This window comes from Anguilla anguilla, chromosome 3, assembly GCF_013347855.1.
Source record: "Anguilla anguilla isolate fAngAng1 chromosome 3, fAngAng1.pri, whole genome shotgun sequence".
Classification (NCBI taxonomy): Eukaryota; Metazoa; Chordata; class Actinopteri; order Anguilliformes; family Anguillidae; genus Anguilla; species Anguilla anguilla.
In genome coordinates, this window is record NC_049203.1 from 39,381,987 (window position 1) to 39,402,713 (window position 20,727).

General features: G+C 40.1%; 1 protein-coding gene across 1 annotated transcript; it reads left to right on the forward strand.

Annotated features, from left to right (window-relative positions):
* The first annotated feature begins 379 nt into the window (after nucleotides 1–379).
* On the forward strand, nucleotides 380–19,724 carry tra2b (transformer 2 beta homolog). Its single transcript, XM_035409572.1, has 8 exons — nucleotides 380–535; nucleotides 9,972–10,117; nucleotides 10,744–10,909; nucleotides 13,554–13,742; nucleotides 13,856–13,971; nucleotides 16,914–17,069; nucleotides 18,503–18,576; nucleotides 18,748–19,724. Exons 1-8 carry the CDS (start codon nucleotides 503–505, stop codon nucleotides 18,756–18,758), a joined length of 891 nt encoding a protein of 296 aa, XP_035265463.1. The 5' UTR covers nucleotides 380–502; the 3' UTR covers nucleotides 18,759–19,724.
* Nucleotides 19,725–20,727: the final 1,003 nt, after the last annotated feature.

The following is a 20,727-nucleotide window of genomic DNA, read 5'->3' on the forward strand; positions in this document are numbered from 1 at the left end:
TCAACTTCGTTCAATCCACTTAGAATTCTATCCTTGTAAGTAACTTATTAGATAGCAATGAAAACAACATAAAAATCACCAAGGAAGAATGCGGAGTTAAGGCCATTCTTCCTTGGTGATTAGGTAAATGAAAGACGCTCGCTGTTTACGTAACATACGCTTTCGATTGATTTATTTTCAGTTCAAGGAAAACAAACATTCATATACACATCTGTCCACACGTGTTCGTTCATGGTCATAAACACTTTTAAAATTAAAGCCCAAGAAGGAAAACCGTGAAAGTCTCTGTTTTGTACGTATGCAACAGAATGTTCAGACGTTACTGCCTTTATTTGATGGCCAGGAAGTCGTTGAAGAGATGCCAGGAAGTCGTTGAAGAGATACAATTCGTCACTTCCGTTTTATTGCGTCAGCGTGGAGAGGAAGGAGAAGGCTGCTTGCACTACGACGGTCTTGTCTCAATTTAGTGCGAGTTATATTTAATAATCTTCATCGGGAAGACATGAGTGACAACGAGAAGGATTTCGAGGAGCGGGTGCGTAAAAATAATCAATAACAAGAATATTGAAGTGTATTCAGGAATTATTCTTGGTGTTACACAGATAACTAGCTTATCTAGGCCGGCTAGTTGCGTTTGCTAGCTAGGTATTTTTTCTTGTAGCTATCTAGCTAGTTGTAGCTGGCTAGCAACGCTAAATCTAGCCGCCATTTGTATTTGGAAAACATGTGGAACATGTCCGCCTAGAACACGATATCAATCTATTTTTTCTTGGTCCGGATTCATTGGTTTGATCGGTTATCGCCGAAGACCCTGTTATGATCGTAAGGGTGCATGTAATCTTGCCTTAAATCTTGCGAGTGATAACTTAATATCGCAAAATATCTAGCTACAATTAAAATCAGGAAACGTAGCTAGATCCGTAGCTGCTTGGCTAACTTGACTCAGAGAAAGTTCTGAAATCCTCTTAGTTAAACTACCTAACGTTAATCATAAACTATAAGCATAAGGTACGTTACTTCATGTGGTTAATTAGTTCAATTGCGTGTATTTAAAAAATGAATGATTGCATTCAATTAACGCGTGGTTTACCGGTGGAGAGGGGGAGGGGTGTAACCAGCTAGGCCAGGGTTGAGCAGTGTAACCATCTAGGCCAAGGTTGAGCAGTGGAGACAAATGAAATGTTTTATGTGAATGTAGATTGCAAGGTAACATTATATGAAGTACGTTATTTTAACGTTGATCCGTTCGTGAAGGACACTCGGGAGTCGCTCATTTTAAACGTGTATCTAGCGGTAGTCGAAAATGAATTTTTTGATTTGTCCATCCCAGTTTCGCAGACTTTGTGATTATTAGGGCGCCAGTTTTTTCTTTGTTCCCCCGTGTAATGAATTTCTCCACATTCATTCTGCAGTAGCGGTTATACTGCATGTAACAGAGTTATAAATGAAATGAAAGTAGTGACTATCATGCGCACAGTTAAAAAGAAAGTTTAAGCCTCATTTCCGTGATTAAGTTTGATCATAAGTCAGTTGTTTAACTTTCCGTTTGTCATTGATACTTGGTCAAAACATCCCTATGAAGAGTCATCTTTCTGCTTCAACACAGTGGGCAAGTATCATTTTGCCTTCTGAGTAAAAGTTTTTGGGGGGGATTTTTAAATTATATCCCAGAATTCCCCTATTGATCATGCGGTGCCATTTTCTTTTGTATAATTATAATCGCAAAATGAATAATTTGTAATAGCCCTGCTTGGGTCTGCACTTCTTGTCGAGGCCAAATTCCCCTACTGTTAGATGATTTTCCCTGGATGTCGATCTCCATCCATGATTCCTGTTTGTTTTTCACTGTTTATTTTTTTTCCCACACACTTATCGTCAAATTGCAAGTCGAGCAAAATAAATTGAATCCGTCTGTGCACGGGACCAGGTGGGTACTGCTGCACTCATAAGCTCATACATGCTTTTCATCGAGTGTGCATCCAGCGTTCCATCCATTATCTCTTCCCTTTCATTATCTTCATTAGTTGAACACATTCTTTTAATTAATGTCACAGTTACCCACTCAGTTGAATAATTAGTAAATTGACGGTGCTTTTTCTGTGCATAGTGACTTATAGCAAATAACAATTGAAATAAATGTAAATCCCTGAGAGTCATGTGATAGACAAGCTGGTGATCTTAGTTTTCACTGATCTTTGATTGGTGTAACTAGTCTTTCTTCTCGGTCCTTAGTGAAGCATGCAGAATAAAGCAGGCTTGACACATAAAGAGACTGGGGCAAGCTGCAGCAGAGCACAAGATCTCAGTGTTTTCTCCCAGAGCAGGGTTTCTCATATTTTGTAGCACTGAATAATATATACAATAATAATAATAATCAGCACAACCATAGCCTACATGTTGCAGCTGACAGAAAAGCCATTCTTTCTTGTGGCATCAGAAAAGATGCCGTATAGGAAATTGACCTGGAAATGTTTTTTTGTTCTGCTTATCTGCTGCAGTTGGGTCAGATTATATGCACGTGTCCTCAACACAGACTGCATTGACCGTCATACATTTACTTGGGCTTGTGGGGATGCAGGCAGTGAGAATAGTTTCAATATCCAGTATTGTTCAGTGGATTTTTGTCATCGGCGGTTTCAAAAGTGAGTCTGTCGCAACACCGTAGTTCTGAAATCCTATTGTACATTATTGTTGAAACGGTACATTTTATGCAAAAGTATTGTCCAAACATCTTAAAAACTGCAGCCTATTCAGACCCATGTCACCAGATGGAGTTAACTTTGGAATCAGCTTATTTAATTGATTAGTTATGTGTTTGGGGTGTCTGAAATTTTCACGGTATGGTCACCTTGTCCAAAAATATCCTAATTTTACGGGATCACTGACTGTATTAAGCAGCCTTTTACAATACACACAAACAGGTGGTGAAAATTGAAAGAAAAATGTATCATAATATTAAACCTGTCAGGTAACTCACATAGGGCTGTGCTGGTTACTGTTGTAATATCAGTTATACCCACTTGCACTTGTTTGCTTTTGTTAGCAAGAAGTTTTGTGAACATTGGGTAGTAACAACTTGGCAGTAGAACAAAATAAATAATTTATAAACAAATGATGGTCCTCAGCTTGTTCGATTGTGAGAATTTCACTGAATTGCAACAAGTCAACAGATGTTTTCTAACAGGTGTACCAAGTAATTGAGCAATGAACAGTGTATACAGCTTAATTGCTGTTAACTAGTGATTATCTTAATGCTAACAAAAATGGAAAATCCCATAGATGTGCTAGCCACTTCAGTGTGATCTGATTTACAGTCCTCAAAGTTACAATATATCGCAAAAAAAATGCAGCAACCATTAAGAAATGGTTACTTAATGCTCCACATCCTTGATAGACAGTTTTTTGGAATTGTTAATAGTACAGTAACCGACAGATCATACACCAGGACACCGTAACAACGCTGGTGCTGAGTAACAGTGAAAACCAGTAGAGCCTGTGGCTCTAGGACCAGAGTTGTAGACCCCGCAGCTAGTTGGTAGGTAGTGGGGAAATGGTGCGATCCCTTTTGTCAGTTTTCTACATGTAGAGTTCTGAACAGTCGTCTTGAATTCCTGTGGGGATGAAGAAGTGAAGGGCACAGGAGGGTACTGGTTAAGTAAGTATAGGTGGGGCTTTCACAGTGGTCACGCCAGCCCATGGAATACTGTGCCTTTTTGAAGGCAGGGCATTTCAAAATCAGCGTTTTGCACTAATTCACTTAAATTTAAATTCACGTCATTTAAAACCCTAAAAATAAAAAGGTGTACCATTATATGCTAATGCACAATAACATAAGTGTATGGCATTCATAAATTTATTATGACACTTGTACAAGAAGCGGGATAGATTAGTTTGTTGAAATGAGCTCCAAATAATGTTTTGGCGTGCTGATCAGAAAAATATTTTTGTTACAAATGTTAATTAGACCTTGGATTTCTGTTTAAATTTACTCTCGTTGAGCAACCTAGCTACAGTGTGACATCTTGTTTTTGAGTTTTTATTCAAATGAAGCGCTTTTCTTTGAATCTTTCAATGCTACTAATGGCTGTGTAAATATTATGATTCATAAACAACAAATGATAGGCACTGAAAGACTGTTTGCTCAAAGAAACAGGAGTAATTATTCTTATGGTTTGAGTCTTGGTCATTGCCCATTGTAAGTTTTTAAGAAGACCTCAGAACACCTACGTTTTTAGAGTGCAGTGTATATTTTCCCTGCATTTTGGTCCTTTTTTCCTGCATAAAATGCAGAAATCTGGGTTCACGTGACCACTCTTTCCCTTCTATAAATTCTTAATGGAGAGAATTAGAGCAATTAAAGCAGAACATAGTGCTGCTGCTATTGGGCATTCACTTCACTGTATTTTTGTGTTTGACACTTGAAGAGTGGTAAATATTGCATGGATGGCAATTAAGGGAAATTTGTGGACTGAGGAAAACCCTATCATACAACTGCAAGTATGATGTGTGAAGAGAATTGCCATGTACTGTTCTAGACAGGAGACCAAAGAATTGGCTTGGAATGAATGCTAATTGCTCACATCTACTGTTGGACCAGTGAGAGGAAGCAGCCATAGAAATGCGCTCTCAGGTGTTTCTATGCCTCCGCAACGGCGCAGCCGTGGCTGGAGGCATTCTGTTTTCGGGTTGTCCATCCGTCCCGATTCTCGTGAACACCATATCTCAGAAACGCTTTGAGGGAATTTCTTCAAATTTGGCACAAATGTCCACTTGGTCTCAAGGATGAACTGATTAGATTTTTGTGGTCAAAGGTCAAGGTCAGCGTGACCTCACAAAACACGTGAAACACACAAGAATTCATACACTAATTATGACAAAGTTTCACACAAATGTCTAACAGGATAAAATGATGAAGTGATGATATTTTATATACATCACTGCTTTAATTTTCCACTAGTTGGCTTGACGGAATAGAACCCTTATTACTCGCTTGTAACTTATGTTTTTTATTTCTTTATTTTTTATGTATAATGGTTTTGAATTTCCTGTGTCAAAAATGTGTTCTTGTCCTGGTCAAATTGAGAGCCCAAAGTGTCATGATGTTCATGCCTATTGAGCTGAATTTTATGATTCTCAAACAGGAAGAACGTTGCGAGGTGACTTCTGAAGTCTGTTCTTGACAGGGGTTTTGAATACTTTTAGATCTCTCCAGCTTTGTTTGGGTTATTTTAACCTCCAGTTAGATTTTCCGGAGCTCTGTGTAAGATCGTGTGATGTCAGGAATCTCTACAGATTTATTTGCATATTGCTGTTTTTTAGATTCATTACCATCATAACCTTAGGGCCTCAATATGACCACATTGTTTAAAGCATGGTTGACTTTCTTGGTTTTCGTGTATGTTTTTGCTTGGTCCAGACAATTTTTATATGCAGTGACGCATAGTTTAGATGCTTAAAGACATTTCTGATGACCAGCTGGCATTACAGTGGTTGGTTTTGGGGCATTCTGGGACATGAGGGCATATAGGTGGCATTTTTCCTCCAGCAGAGAACATTATGCGTATTGGGCGGCAGTCGGCTCTAAAAGGTTTGTGCTAACGCAGGCTGTCAAACTAAAGCCGCTCTGTTTTTATGATGTGTCCATTTTAGCCTATTTTGTTCTCCAGGTCATTCTTATAGACCAAGAATGTTGACGTTGGCATAACGTAAGAACTTGGTTGTTTAGTTAAAGCATGTGGTCTGGACTGTTTTTATGATGTGATGGTCTAGCGTTAATGATAATGTCACTAAGCTTGCCTAAATAAGGGATGGCCAGCCCAGCTGTGTGTCCATTCACTTTTTTGTAAAATATTTACATTACCTTCCTTTGCCTTTGTTCCCTTCTTGCACCCCCTTGTAGAATTAACGAGTAGCTGGAAGTGCCTTCGATATCCAATATATGTATGGAAATACAATAATTATGTACATTTCACCAAAGATATTAACCCTCAGAGTAGTGTTGTCACGATACCAAATTTACCAAAACCAGGTTTAACATCACCATACTCGATACTGAAATGATACTTGAAACTTATACTGATTCAATACTCGGTGCCTAACCATACTGAAATTACCTTAATAGATCAGAAACGTAATGTCCACAAAGGTTGACCTCATTTTCGAATCCACAGTTTATTAACAACCTGAGGATTCAGACAAATTACACCTTTCATCCTTTCAATCAGTAATGCGGGAGACACATTTCCCTGGCTTATACATTTGACCAAAAAGTACTGAATGTTGGAAAATTCTAATACCGAACTGGTACTGAAGTACTGAAAAAGTACCGAAGTTTCGGTATACCATGCAGCACTACCTCAGAGACCTAAGCATGTTTTGGTGGATTTTCCCTATAGTTTTTAACTCATATCTTTAGTCTGCCTTTATCTTTACCATCAAGCTATGGCTTTTTATTTTTTCAGAACAGTCTTCGCTACATGAGCAAACCATCAATCAGTCTTTTTGCTGTATTATATGTGTGTGAACTGCAATGAAAGAACCCAGAAAGAGAAATTCTTGTATTTTATTGCACACTGCCAGCACATAATGTGTTACAAGACTTTGTATTATGATGTTTCTGTCACTCCAAGGTCTTGGCTTGAGAAAACTAAAAAATCACTACACATCACACAAAACAATAAATATATGTATAATTTCAAGCAGACCAAATCTAAAAACAAAACTGTGTGAGGCTTCAGTCAACAATCAACATCAGTCAACAATAAATAATACATAGTCATAATAACAACATCATAATGTTGTCCATCAAAGCTACTAATCAAAGAATGGTAGAAGGTGTTTTCCATCGTGTGTAATAGAGTATCTCAACCCCTGATTGGTCTAGAAACACGGTGTAAAGGTGTGTGTAGCTATGGGACTTGAGCTTTCCGATTTTGTTCTATGATGTTCAGGGCTCAACATTAGTCTTCGGTACACTGTAACACCGTTTTTCTGTTCAAAAATGTATAGCTGCACAAGGCCACTAAAAGGACACAACGGGAAGCTATTGCCCCTGCCTCAGCCTAGTGTTCTTGAGCAACCTAGCAACAGTGTTGTTCGCTGTGGAAATACAAGGTTAATGTCAGGCTCTGATGTTGTTTGTGAAAGTTAACAACCAAATAATGTAAGGAGTGCCTTTTAAGTTTTCATTTGTAAATCCCACCTCATTTGAAGGAGCTACCAAACGTTTTGATTTTAACAAGGCTTGTGATATTATCTGCTTAGATTTCCAAAAGGCATTTGATAAAGTACCACATGAGAGATGAATTAGAGGACGTTTTTCAGAGTGGATTCGGAATTAGCTACAGGATAGAACACAGAGTTAGTAGGAGGGATATCTGCGCAGGGAACTGTTGGAAGTGGAGTCCCGCAAGGATCGGTGCTGGGACCACTGCTCTTCCTCATTTATATCAGTGACCTTGACATTAGTTTAATTTACAGATTATACAAAACTGAGTCGCCCAGCTAGTAGTTTGGAATCTACTTAAGTAATCCAAAAAGATTTAAATAAAATCCAGAAGTGGGCGGAAACCTGACAAATTAAATTTTATATAGTCAAATGTAAAGTTCTGCATGTGGGAAATAAAAACATTAGGCAGGATTACTTCATGGGAGAAACAAAATTGGAATGTGCTCAGTTTGAAAAAGATGTGGGAGTAATGGTTGATCAAAGCCTTTCAGTTTCTAGGCCCTGTGCTGTAGCAGTAAATAAGGCCAACACGATGCTGGGATATATAGCCAAAAGTATTGAGTATAAATCCAAGAAAGTTGTCTTGTACAGTACATTTGTTTGACCACACTTAGAGTATTGTGTGCAGTTCTGGGGACCGTACTACAAGAAAGATAAAGAGGCTCTGGAAAAAGTTCAAAGAAGAGCAACCGAATTGATTCCTGTTATGAAAAATAAAAGCTATGAGGAAAGACTTAAGATGCTTAACCTCTTTAAGCTTAGTAAAAGGTGACACACGGGTGATTTCATTGCGGCTTTTAAATTCTTAAAGGGGATCAACAAAGTAAATTACAAGAGATTCTTCAGGTTGAGTTCTGTTAGATACTATCTAGTCTGTCAGTAATCATAGCACTAATTTAGTAAGGAAAATGGCGACCATTGTTGGGCTGAATGGCCTGTTCTCATTATGTTATGTTGGATATCTCCATCTGTTTACTGGAGTAATATCACTATGTGACCGATGGACAGTGTTCTCTTGTATTTTTTGTTTTATTCAGACTGATAGAAAGCATTACATTACATTACAGGCATTTGGCAGACGCTCTTATCCAGAGCGACGTACAACAAAATGTATAACCATAACCAGGAACAAATGTGTTGAAAACCCTAGAGAGAAGTACCGTTCCAAGTGCAGGGAACAACCGCATAGTTCAACTTGGAAGCAGAGATGGTAACAGATAGAGAGGGATCATTGCTCAGGATGATCGAACCCCAGCCCCTGCAGGGGGGGCTGCTATTAAGGACTGTGGCATACATCTTCCTGAAAATGCAGATTTATGAAAGCTAGTGTGAATTCTGGGGGTTTTTAAAGTTTTTATTTTTTTATTTTTATTTTCTTTTACTTGAGGCCTTTTTTATTTTGCAGTAATTTTGTGTTCTTCACATATTATATGCTAATGTTGGAGTGTCATCATTACCTTCAGTGCACTCATCTCTGGTAGCACTGGCCATAGGAAGTGGTTTCACCCAAAAGTAAGATTAAACCAAATTTTTTAAGGAAGAATCTAGTTTCTAGAGGTGTTGATCCTTACTCGACCTGTACTGTATTGCTTTATATCACAAACTTGCGAATACTCCTATATCTGCCCTTGTGATGCCAGCAGGCCATCAGAAACTTTAAAAAAATATAGGCCTACTAAATTCTTTTTCATCACCCTCACAAAATTGTCAGGGCCACACACTGAGATGATATTATGAGATTATTTTTTAAAACTTGGAAATGTTGCTATACCTTTGATTACTTGATGCACTTTAAGGCCTGACCGCGCACTAAATTCTCTGCTCTAGCATTTTCAGCTCATTGTTGGGGATTTAGTGCTGCACCTTTTGCAGGATTAACCTTAAATGACATGTTTCCCCTGTCTGTCAGTGTTTTATTCAGGTGGTGATATGAGGATTGGCTCTTGGTTACGATTTTGACTGTCGTTTTTTACACATTCCTCACCCTTTTCTTTTTTCGTTAAGGTTAAGGTTGGAAGAGGAAAAATGCGGAAGAAGTCAAAATGTCAAGTTTTTAATGAGAATGATTTGAAGTCTGAATTTGGGAATGCATGCTAATTATGAGGAGGAAACAGAAGTCCTCACATATAGAGTATTGGCAGTGTGAGAAATGGGGGAAGAGGAAAGAAGTCAGAAATTTGAAACTGAAGAAAGAAGAAAAGAAATGTGTTTGAAGTTATGAAGTTAAGATCAGAAGTAATCGGGGATAAGATCACTGCGCTAAGTAATTACCAGTCTGTTTATGTCCCAGTTTTAATTTCTTTTTGTAAGCCTGCATGCATTTATTTATCTAATGCTGCTATAAAGGGTTGTTCTATGTCTGCCATAAGCTATACATTGAATAAACTCTAGTCATTTTACAGAATTACCTAAACCTGATAGTTTTCTAGTGCTCGTATTTTATCTTGGTTGGGTGAAATGGACTGTTACAGACTGCTCCCATGTTTATCCTCCTGAATAGAGTATGAATTATGAACTTGTATGATGTGTTTGCTGCATACCTTTTCATAATGTGGTACAGTTCCCCTGTGCACTAAGACCATTCATTAATAGCACATTATGGTTAGCATATTGGGAGACACCTGTAACTGGTCCTGAGAGATGTGAAGTGTAATTTGAGGCTGCAGTGGTGTAATCATGCGGGATCCAGCCCGGTTCTGCCGCTCTGGTACTGAGCCGTCTCGTTCTGGTGTGGTTGGTCTAGGAGTCCCGCTCGGCTTCCAGGAGCGCGAGTCCGCAGGGCTCTGGTAAGTCAGCCAGTCGCTCCCCGGCCCAGTCTCCTGCTCCGTCCAAGGAGGGCTCCCATCACTCCCGCTCCAAGTCCCGGTCCCGCTCCAGGTCCAACTCCAGGTGAGCGACCTCTCCGTGTGTTGCCGTGGCAGCTGCCTTGATCGGTGCTGATCCTTACTCTCACCAAGCACCTCACTATACTTTACCCTAAACAGAGGTTCACTTTTAAAAATGGGTCATTTGTGACATGCATGCTGAGTGAAAGGTACAAGCACATGTAAAATGTATTTTCCTTTGTTTTCTCTTATGTAAATCTAATCTGTAAGCAATTTGTGATCTTAATTGTTTGAGATTAACTGTTATTTCAAGATTATGACATCCACGTCTACATTTGCTTTCAGCTAGCAGCTAGTTTATGAACCTTGATACCTTGGAACTTATAGATCCCTATTGTGATCAGACTGTTTTCAGATCACCTTGGGTCAGCATGTTGGTGCTGACCACGGTCAGGAGTCCTGTGGGGGTTGAATTTTACCTGGCAGCATATCCCTTACTGGTACCTGGCAACATAACCCCTACTGTAGTAGATTTGCAGTGCATTTGCATAGATAGGACAGACATACGGCTGCGATTTGGTTAAATGGAGAGAAATTCTCCTTCGGGGTAATTGTTGAGGGGGAAAGTCTCCGTAGGATCTGGCTCCTTATTGGTTGTGCAGTCATGCCGGTGTCTGCCCCTCTCTGCAGGTCTCGCTCCCATCGAAGCTCCCGCCGGCACTACACCCATTCCCGCTCGCGATCACGCTCCCACCGCCGCCGCTCACGCAGCCGGTCCTACAGCGGAGAATCCCGCCGCCGCCGCAGTCACAGCCACTCGCCCATGTCCAACCGCCGCCGCCACGTCGGCAACAGGGTAATCGTCTGTGTCTCTGTGTCCAACTCCTCCCCTAAAGTCTCGTCTGTGTCTCTGTGTCCAACTCCTCCCCTAAAGTCTCATCTGTGCCTCAGTGTCCAACTCCTCCCCTAAAGTCTCATCTCTGCCTCAGTGTCTGACTCCTCCCCTAAAGTCTCATCTCTGCCTCAGTGTCTGACTCATCCCCTAAAGTCTCATCTCTGCCTCAGTGTCTGACTCCTCCCCTAAAGTTTCATCTCTGCCTCAATGTCTGACTCCTCCCCTAAAGTCTCATCTCTGCCTCAGTGTCTGACTCCTCCCCTAAAGTCTCATCTCTGCCTCAGTGTCTGACTCCTCCCCTAAAGTCTCATCTCTGCCTCAGTGTCTGACTCCTCCCCTAAAGTCTCATCTGTGCCTCGGTGTCTGACTCCTCCCCTAAAGTCTCATCTCTGCCTCAGTGTCCGACTCCTCCCCCAAAGTCTCATCTGTGCCTCGGTGTCCGACTCCTCCCCCAAAGTCTCATCGGAACCTCAGAATATAACTGCTCCTCTGAAGTCTCATCGGTGTCTCAAAATAGAACTTCTCCTAAAGTTAGTCGCATCTGAGCCTTAATCTGACTCCTCCTTTAAAGTCTCATCTGTGTCTCAGAATCTAACTCCTCCCCTAAAGTTTCATTTGTGCATGATAAAACCTTTTTCTCACTCATCTACTTCACCCTTAACTTTGAATAATATATTAAAACAAGCACATCGTCATGAATCCGCTGGTCCTTAAAAAATAGGGGGAGAGTTGTTTTTTTTGAGTTTATCCAATCCTTAGACAGAATCTGGCACTAACCGAGATCTTGGTGAAAAAATCTAATTGTTATATTTCTGGCTACATTACAGATGGCACATGTGCATCTTTGAGAGTGGGTTTGTAGTCTGTGGTTTGTTGTCATGTTTGAAAGTCGCCTGAAATTTTGAACAGCTTCTCAGTAACAGTTTACATACATATTTTGGCTTTCAGGCAGTTGTGTTTTTAAAAAATTTATTGGCAGGAGATGCCATTCCAAGAACTTTTATTTTATATTTCTACAAAAAGAAATGGCAATCCTTAAACCCATATTCTCTGGAATGTCAGTCAGATTGCTCTGGACATGAGCCTAATTGGGTTTTTGTTGTTCGCTAAACTTTTTTCCTTCTTGTAAAGGACATGAATACCTAGACTGCCATTGTTTAGCCTAGATTCATACCAAACTATTGGGGTTATGTTTTGAACTGAAGTTGGACTTAGTCACATAATTGCTGTAGTCACGTACCGAGTGGTAAATTATTTAAAGATGTTTACCTGATCTTAATGACACCTGTAAATTTGTAGTCATGCTGATTTGACATTTCAGCCATCTTGAGAGCCTCTTTCTGTTCATTTGTCCTGCCAACCCTGGCATACAAACAAATATCTTGGGGAATGCTCTAGCCATTTGGTTCGTCAGTGTTCTATTGCATGGGGAACGCATGTTGGATGTCTAAACCGGCTCGTGAGCACTGTTAAACAGCAGGCAACGGTTTTAAATATAGATGATGATTTCCCACGATTCCTCTCTCCTTCCGAGCACGCTGCTTCAGCATCTGAGGTGCAAAGCTGTATTTCAGGAAACGGCGCTGTCGACAAAATCACAAATTTGCCTTAATGGGCACTTAGAGGACGTGCAAGCAGGAGGCAGCTCTCATCAGCCACACTGCCTGGTTACTGTCTGCATGCCTGCACAGGCATTATGCTGATGAACATCCATAACCACAAAATTGTGTGGATTTCTCAGTATTCACTTTATGACTGGAAGACATATAAAGTCTACAGTCCTGTTCTTTTTCTTTTTGAAGTTAGAAATTTGGTCATGAGTAGCTAGCTAGGAGGGTATGGGGGCTTTCTTTGGAAAAACAATTGTGCTCCAAGGGGTTAATGGCTTGATTATCTTTTATATTTAAGCTAAATTTTAAGGTTTGGAATGCGGATGCATTTAACACTTTACTTTACTTTTGGCAAGGGATTGTGGTACATATGACACCAATGTCCAGTGTTACTCTTGGGGTGGGATTACAGATGCATATTAACCTTCGACGACATACTCTGGTAAAATCTCTTACCCTGTGCACTGTCCCTGTTTAATAAAACAAAGACTATCAATCAGTGCAGTTTCTTGAGCAACTGTCCTAAATTTGTCTTCTGAAACAAAGAGGGGAGAGGCCTCTGACATGGAACAGCTTCTCTCTTCCTTTTTGATGTCATGATCTTTCATTTAACTGCATGAACAAATGTCTTTAACTGTAAAGTGTCTCTTGTCTTGCAATCCCCAATCTCTGACTCTGACATTATACAATGAGCGGTGAACACACACAGTGGTGGGGGAAAAAAACAAAAACATGAATGGTAGCTTACAGGCTCAATTTGTTGTTGGCTAACCAAATTGGCTAATCCTTGCCAAACCAAACTAGCACCGCCCACCCCCACCCCCTAATCAAATGCAGCCTACGACGTCACAATTCTAAAGTAAACTGACCTGCCTTGATAGCCCACGGGAAGGCCTGACATATGGGCTGCTTGAAACTCTGTTTCAGATGGTTTCACTTTGGCGTTTCAAAATGCTTGCGGCTCAAAGCGTTTGTCCTTCCCCTCTCCGCCGTAGGTGAATCCGGACCCCAACTGCTGCCTGGGTGTGTTTGGCCTCAGCCTGTACACCACCGAGAGGGACCTGAGGGAGGTGTTCTCCAAGTACGGCCCGCTGAAGGACGTCAACATCGTGTACGACCAGCAGTCCCGCCGATCCAGGGGCTTCGCCTTCGTCTACTTCGAGAACCGAGAGGACGCCAAAGAGGTGCACTTTGGGATACATCCTTAGTCATTACCACAGAACATTTTTTAATATATACAAATAATTATAGTTTTTAATTTGCTTGTCGTCACTTAATGTTTTGCAATGTTTTTCAGGCTAAAGAGCGTGCGAATGGAATGGAGCTGGACGGCCGAAGGATCAGAGTTGACTTCTCAATTACGAAAAGGCCTCACACTCCAACACCGGGGATTTACATGGGCCGCCCAACATAGTAGGTGTTTCTACTTCAGCACAGCGCAAGGCAGAGTGGCGTGAATGTTGTTCTCATCACAGAATGGCTCAAGGGTGATGGATTAGAAGGTGGTCATTTAATCATTCAGGACTGATCATTTAATCGTTCAGGACTGCCATGTTGCATCTACCAACCAGGTCCCGAAGGGTCCTCCCACTGGAAATATACTCTGTGGGACGGTATTATTGACTGGTAGAATGAGTCCATGCCTGCTTTCTTTCATTTTTTTTAAATGTAGGAAAAATACATGCTGTTCAATTCACCCCATTGTTTATGGTCTTCCACGTATTGCCATCTCTTCTGCTTGTTGCCTTTTATGCGCAAATGGTTTCTTATGCCATGTACACAATTCATCTGTCAGTTTGACCTATGTGAATTGCCAACGCAATCCCGCTCCTCAATGGTTCATACCAGTACAGTTTAGCTTGATGGAACGTGGAGGAGATGAAGGAGCAAGGGTAGCACATCCTAAAAGTTTTGTAAGACACTTCTTGTGTGTACTTTGGTGGCAAATGTTGAGCAAAAGCACTTCTGTCACTCAAGGAAGTGACCTTTAAATACTTTTCATCAGAGGCTGCCGGCTTTTTGTGTTTTCCCACTGTGTTTTCTGCCTTCAACTTGACCACTTTCTTCAAATTTTCGACAGCTTGAAACCACATCCTGAAAATCTGGTTAGGCAGGCTGTTGCTCGCCGAGAATTGCCTTGTTAACGTAATCAAAACTATCGTTTTATGTCTGTCATACTGTGTTGCCTTCCCCATTTCCAAGGCTCTCCATGTGGCATCCCTGCTATTCCATGCATTTGTTAAATTCCACCACCAGCACACCTGGATCCAGCTAATCAGTACCTCATTAATCAGATGAGCTGGTGGTGGAATTTAATGAATGCATGTTGTTCTAGTCCTCTTACAAGACATCTACTTTTTGGAAAACAAAAAAAATGCATTTTTTGTATTAAAGTTATTAAAGTTTTAGTATTTGTTATATATATATATATATATATATTTCCTAGCCAATAAACACCTGCACAGCCTTAGACTTCTGCACTGTAGTGTGTGCGTGCATGCGTATGTGTACATTCACCATTTTATTCTTAAGGCACTCTAAGGTTTTTTTTTTACTCATTTTTTTTCTACCAATATTTGCAAGTATTTTTTTTTTTTGCACTGTCCATTTTTCCTTAAATTGTGCATTTTCTTCTGGATGCCAAAGCGAAGCATCCCCATGGCATGATAATTGCACCACAATTGTTTCACTGTGGAAATGTACAGTGTCAGGCATGTTCCAGTCATAATGCTTTGCATTTTGACCAAAAACTTCTATTTTAATCTCTTGACCACAAAACCCTTTCCCACATTTTAGCTGTGTCACGATTCAGTCATGCTGTGAGAGGCTTTTTGTAAGCAGTGGTTTTTCTCCTTCCTGTCTTCCTAGTTTGTGTAGTGCTCTTGATGTTGTTGACTTCTGCACATTCTCTCCATTCTCAGCCATTGAACTCTGTAGCTCTGTTACAACCTGGTCTAGGTCAGACCGTACCAGGAAACAGGATAAGGGAAGTGAGTGGGGAACGGGTAGTGGAAACGACACTGCCTATCCAAAACTAACTAACCTAGCTTGTCTTGCTGAGCTTCGGGACTCTTAATGTGCAGCCTGATACCAGGAGTCTGAATAGCATACCCGCAGAGACCTAAAATTCCACCCAGTCACTTTCAAAAATCATAAAGGATAAATAACAAAGCAAAATGACAAAATAGTGTCCTTATGGAAGGATTTGTAATCCAGCCGGGAACATGAACTAACCAGAGTCACTATACGGCAGGGGGCAAAACGAGTCAACGTCGAATAGAACGAGACGATGGTCAAACCCAAAATCCAAACAAACCAGAATGGCTAGACGAGAATCAAAAGTCGAGCAAAATATGGTCAAACACGCAAAGTCAACGATGTAATAACTATCCACAAGTACAGAGTACAGATTCGAGGAGCTAGTCTGCACTGGTGAATGGCAAACAACCTAGTGACCGGGGATGGAAATGGCCAATTTGATGATGAACCGGAAGAATGCAAGACACAGGCAGCAGAGACAAATATAAACGCAAAACTTATGACCGAGGTCGCAACAAGTTCTTTTGAAGTCATTGTCGGCTTAACAGTGGCTTTCCTCGCCAGTTTCCTCCTTGTTAGGTCACTGAGGTTGGAGAGAAGGCATTTTCAAGACAAGGACCAAGTGGCAAGAACCAGCTTTCACTTCTTGATTTGAGAACTGTTCACAGGGATATTTTAAAAGTTTTAATGTATTTTTTAGTCTGTGCCTTTCGATAACTTTATTTCCTTGACGTTCCGTGAGAGTTCATGGTCTTCATTTTTGTGCAGTTTTTCAGACTCTCAGGCTGACAATATCTTTCCAAAAACAGGCATTTTTTTTAGACAATCACTTTTATGGCATACAGGCAAGGCCAGTCAACTCATTGCATGACTCATTACGGTGATTTTTCTTTCATAGACCTGCCAGAGCACAGGGCTCTGAATACTTATGCAAACACCATATTTCAGTTTTTTTTGTTCCTTTAAAACATTTGGCTGATCTTTGACTAATATCGCCTTTAAATATGTACAGTTTAAGCATGCACATGTAAAATACAAATATGAAATGGATTTTTAAAGAAGTCAACGTATAATTTGTAATCCAGTAATGTAAAATTGTGAATACTTTTGCAAGGCACTATTATTTATTTTTATATATATATATATATATAAATGACACTATTATATAAAAGACATTAAAGATATGAAAACATCTAAGATGTTAAGAATAATCTTTGGCAAAGCTTATATGCTGACCAGATGTGTGATCATTAAATCATGATAAAGATAGCCCTGTTGTGTCCTAGCCCTTGACTCTTTGGTGCACTTTGTTTCAGTGGTGGTGGTGGTGGCGGCGGTGGTGGTGGCGGCGGCGGCGGTGGTGGTGGGGGAGGAGGTCCCAGTATGAACCGGCGCTCTCGTGATTACTACGACAGAGGGTACGATCGAGGCTACGATCGCTACGATGACCGGGAATACTACAGATCTTACAGGTTGGTTCATGCAGTGTGCCTCTATGGCTGCTCTGTACTTCCCATTTTAATGACCAGCACTATATAAAATTCTCTTAGAATTACTTGTAGGAATCATACTATAAGCATTTTATTCAGAACATAAAAATTTCTACTCTTGCTCAACATTAAGGTTACAGTTAAATTTGTCATTGATTATTGTTGTAATGATCGAAATGTCACAAGCTACAGCCCATTGGCCTTTATTGTGGAATGCAGGGTATCAACATGGATCTCATCAACAGTAACCAAGGCAGAGTCCTGCTAGCTTGTTAGCAATGGTAAAAAATCTGGCAAAACCATGTTGCCATCAGGGAGGGATAGAAAAGTAATTTTGTTGGCATGAATCGGTCTGTGGAACATGCCATCATGTTAGCTAGTTATCTTATATTGGACAAGTCTTCATTCATTGTCCGATAGCTAGCTAGGTGACATGCACGTATGTAGGACATTGAGCTTTGTCGACATATATACAAGTGTAAAAACCTACATAGCTAGCTTCCATTAACTAATCAGGCTGGAATGTAGAATATCCATATTTTATGTATTGCTGTACATAATTAGCAAGGTAAGTGTAGGGACCTAGAAAGTAAATGACTGAGCTGAGGGATTATTTCAGATTTTTTGATGCAAAAAGTGTACTGGAATGGTCATCAATAACTAAGTGGCAAATGTTGCCACTGATGCCACTATCTGCACTGATGAAATTGCCTCTTGTATGTTGATGTTAGCTGGCTATTTGGCTAGAGTACCAGATCGATGCAGACAGTTTATGTAGATATTAAGTACAGCACTTCACATGAATAACAGTACTCACGACCTTGACAGTTGTAAGTCATGCTGATTGATAGGTGTGCCATAATTACTCCTCCTAACGTGCTGTCATTGAGTGGTGAGTATGGCAAGTGTCGTCAAGCAAAGCTGTCATTAGCTTGGAGTGCTTTTATTGTCATAACTGGCTGAAGTGTGCAGTATGTTCCCTGTAAGATTATATCAAATATATAGCTGGGTTGAACTCGTTTTAACGGTGTGTCAGTGAAGTGTGTTTTGTGCCAATTCACTTGTTCTCGTATAAATGTGTATAGAAAGGTAGGGGAAATAATGGGCAGTAATGTTACACAATAAGGTCACCAACTGAAATTGTTTGACAACACTGGTCAAAGACATTGCAAATATCATGCTATTACTGTTAGGTCTGTGTGGTACATTGAAGTCTCTTGCATTCAAACTTCATTTTATTGACAAGTGATGTCTAGTTTTGCTTAATACATATGTTTATCGTACAAAGAGAGGACACGGCAGTTCTGTCATGCAACAAAAGATACCTAAATCAATTTTTTAAAAACTAGTGGTATGGTGTTCAGGTGTAGGTCTTGCAGAGTTTGGACTGAGCTCGGTCTGCTTTGTCGTTTCAGACGCCGATCTCCGTCTCCTTACTACAGTCGAGGAGCCTACAGGTCCCGCTCGCGTTCACGCTCCTACTCCCCGCGTAAGTACCGTTAACGTGGAACACTGAAGTGACGGACTGCGAGACTTTCATGCAAATATCATATGCATACCTAATTCCTATGTGGTAGCAAAAACATCTTGTATAGCTCCTGTTGTACACAAGTTTTGATATTTGGTAGGTCATTGATGTCATTGTATGGTCTTTCCACAGGACATTACTGAAGGGATTGACATTTGGACACATCCGTGAATGAGCTCCTATTGAAGGACGTTCCCTTTGTCCTGGTCTTTTTTTCTTTGCGTTTGTACACATTACATGTGCATGTATGATGTACATTTCATATGATTTGTGCATTTCTTATTCATTTTTAATTAGCTGATGTATGCAGATACCTGTTTGATACTTGTACCCGAAACCTGTTTGATCTGTAACAGCTATGCTATTGCAGCTCCCCAGCTTTAGTACCTAGTTGATGGTTTTGAGTTTGTTGTATTAAAGAAATAAACTGTCTTTTCACAGCTATTTGTCCTTGATTCTATGTTACCCATCCCATTTGAAAATACATGTTTTTGTTTTCTTAAACTGATTCCTCCCTCCCACTTGTCTCAGTGAATGTTTCTTGTTGGCAAGTTTCTTGTAACACTGCATTATGTGGTAATTGTCGGTTCCAAAGCTCTGTTGACTACTTTTCCTCTGTCATTGTCCTCAATCACATGATCCATATTGCATCATTCAGGTTGTGTACATGTCGGTTGTGTACCCTTCCTGCAATGTGTAACATCCTGCATAGTTACACGAAGAAGTGTAATTATGATCAGTACCTATGTAGTTTTCCGCATTACATGCCAGGATAATGATGAACCATATATATGGTAAACAAGCTTTGTTAATGCATGTTAGTTATTGGACTTTTTACCATCTTGAAATTTCTGCCTGTATGACCCTCTTTATGATTATTCGATATTTAACCATTAAATTACTTTTGGTTCATGTGAATTTTTGTTGACTTCCATCAAATGTTATCAAGCTTAGAGTGAAGATGTAGTTACGTTAAAAAAAAAAACTTAGAACTTATCACCAAACACTTCAAACTTCAGCGGGCAGCTCTGTACGTTTCCTGTTTATCTTTGTGACGGCTGCCGAAGATGAAGTCAGATTTCCCAATTAATAAAGTTAATTTGCTTAAATCTGAATGTCTGTGTCAATGAATGGGAATGGTGTGGTTTTACAAAGCAACAAGCTTGTTGGGGGGGAAAGAGGCTCACCACTGAAAATCTGTGGTCTGAACTTGATTACGGACCTTTTTTTAAATGAAGTTTTACTTTTATTCAGTTTGCCCTTATATGTACGTGTTTTGTTGATATAAGAATTGAGCTAAAACTGTTGAACCCCCTCAAACTTACTGGAACCACAGTCTTCCAGAATGCAGTGCTTTCTCTTCTGCCCACAATAGTGAAGAAACCAAGCACTGCTGCCTTGGGAAGCAAAAAGACCCTCCTAAGAAATGATGTAATAAAAAACCTGAAAGTATTCTGATGCTTTTATGGACACTTGGCAATAAGAAAATTCAAAGCGCTTGCAACTCATTGGCTCTCACTTCTGTGCATAAAAACTTCAAAATGATGTATACTGGTCCCAAACCATGAATGGATTTAAGGGTATGCCATATGGGGGAGGGAGGAGGTGGGACTGCACATAAAATGTAAGATTTTAAATGACAGGCTAAATTATTGTTTGCATAAATTAGAATTTCACGAAGCTCATGAATAGTCACTTTTGCATTGTTGGCTTAGAAGGCCTCATTCATAACTAGAATGTAAAGATTATGAATAAACTTTAGTGTTTGCTTCCGCAGTTTAGCTGTTATCAGATTAGAGAGCTGTAGCATCTTAAAACTTTACTAGTATAACGTTATGTCCAATACAACCAAATTGAATTTTGTGTAGACTATGAAATAGTGGTACTATGTCAACAAATTTAGCCTTGAACCACTTCAAAGCATCCAGATTTAATATTGAATAAAGCTGTGAATCTCTGCTTTTTAGTGGCACTAACCATAAGCCTCAGTCAATGCAGTTTTATGCAAAATATTTGCGTATAATTGCTGGTGTTGCAGGTGTCACCATAGTGTCCATAGTGTTTGAGCAAAAATTCTGAAAACAATGTGGTATGTAGAGCTTGGTCCACAGA

Bases quoted from the DNA above. Each gene is read 5' to 3' on its own strand.
- tra2b (XM_035409572.1), top strand. From the start codon at position 503: ATGAGTGACAACGAGAAGGATTTCGAGGAGCGG. The intron at 10,118-10,743 runs GTGAGCGACCTC...CCCTCTCTGCAG, and splicing joins CGCTCCAGGTCCAACTCCAG to GTCTCGCTCCCATCGAAGCT. The intron at 17,070-18,502 runs GTTGGTTCATGC...TTGTCGTTTCAG, and splicing joins GAATACTACAGATCTTACAG to ACGCCGATCTCCGTCTCCTT.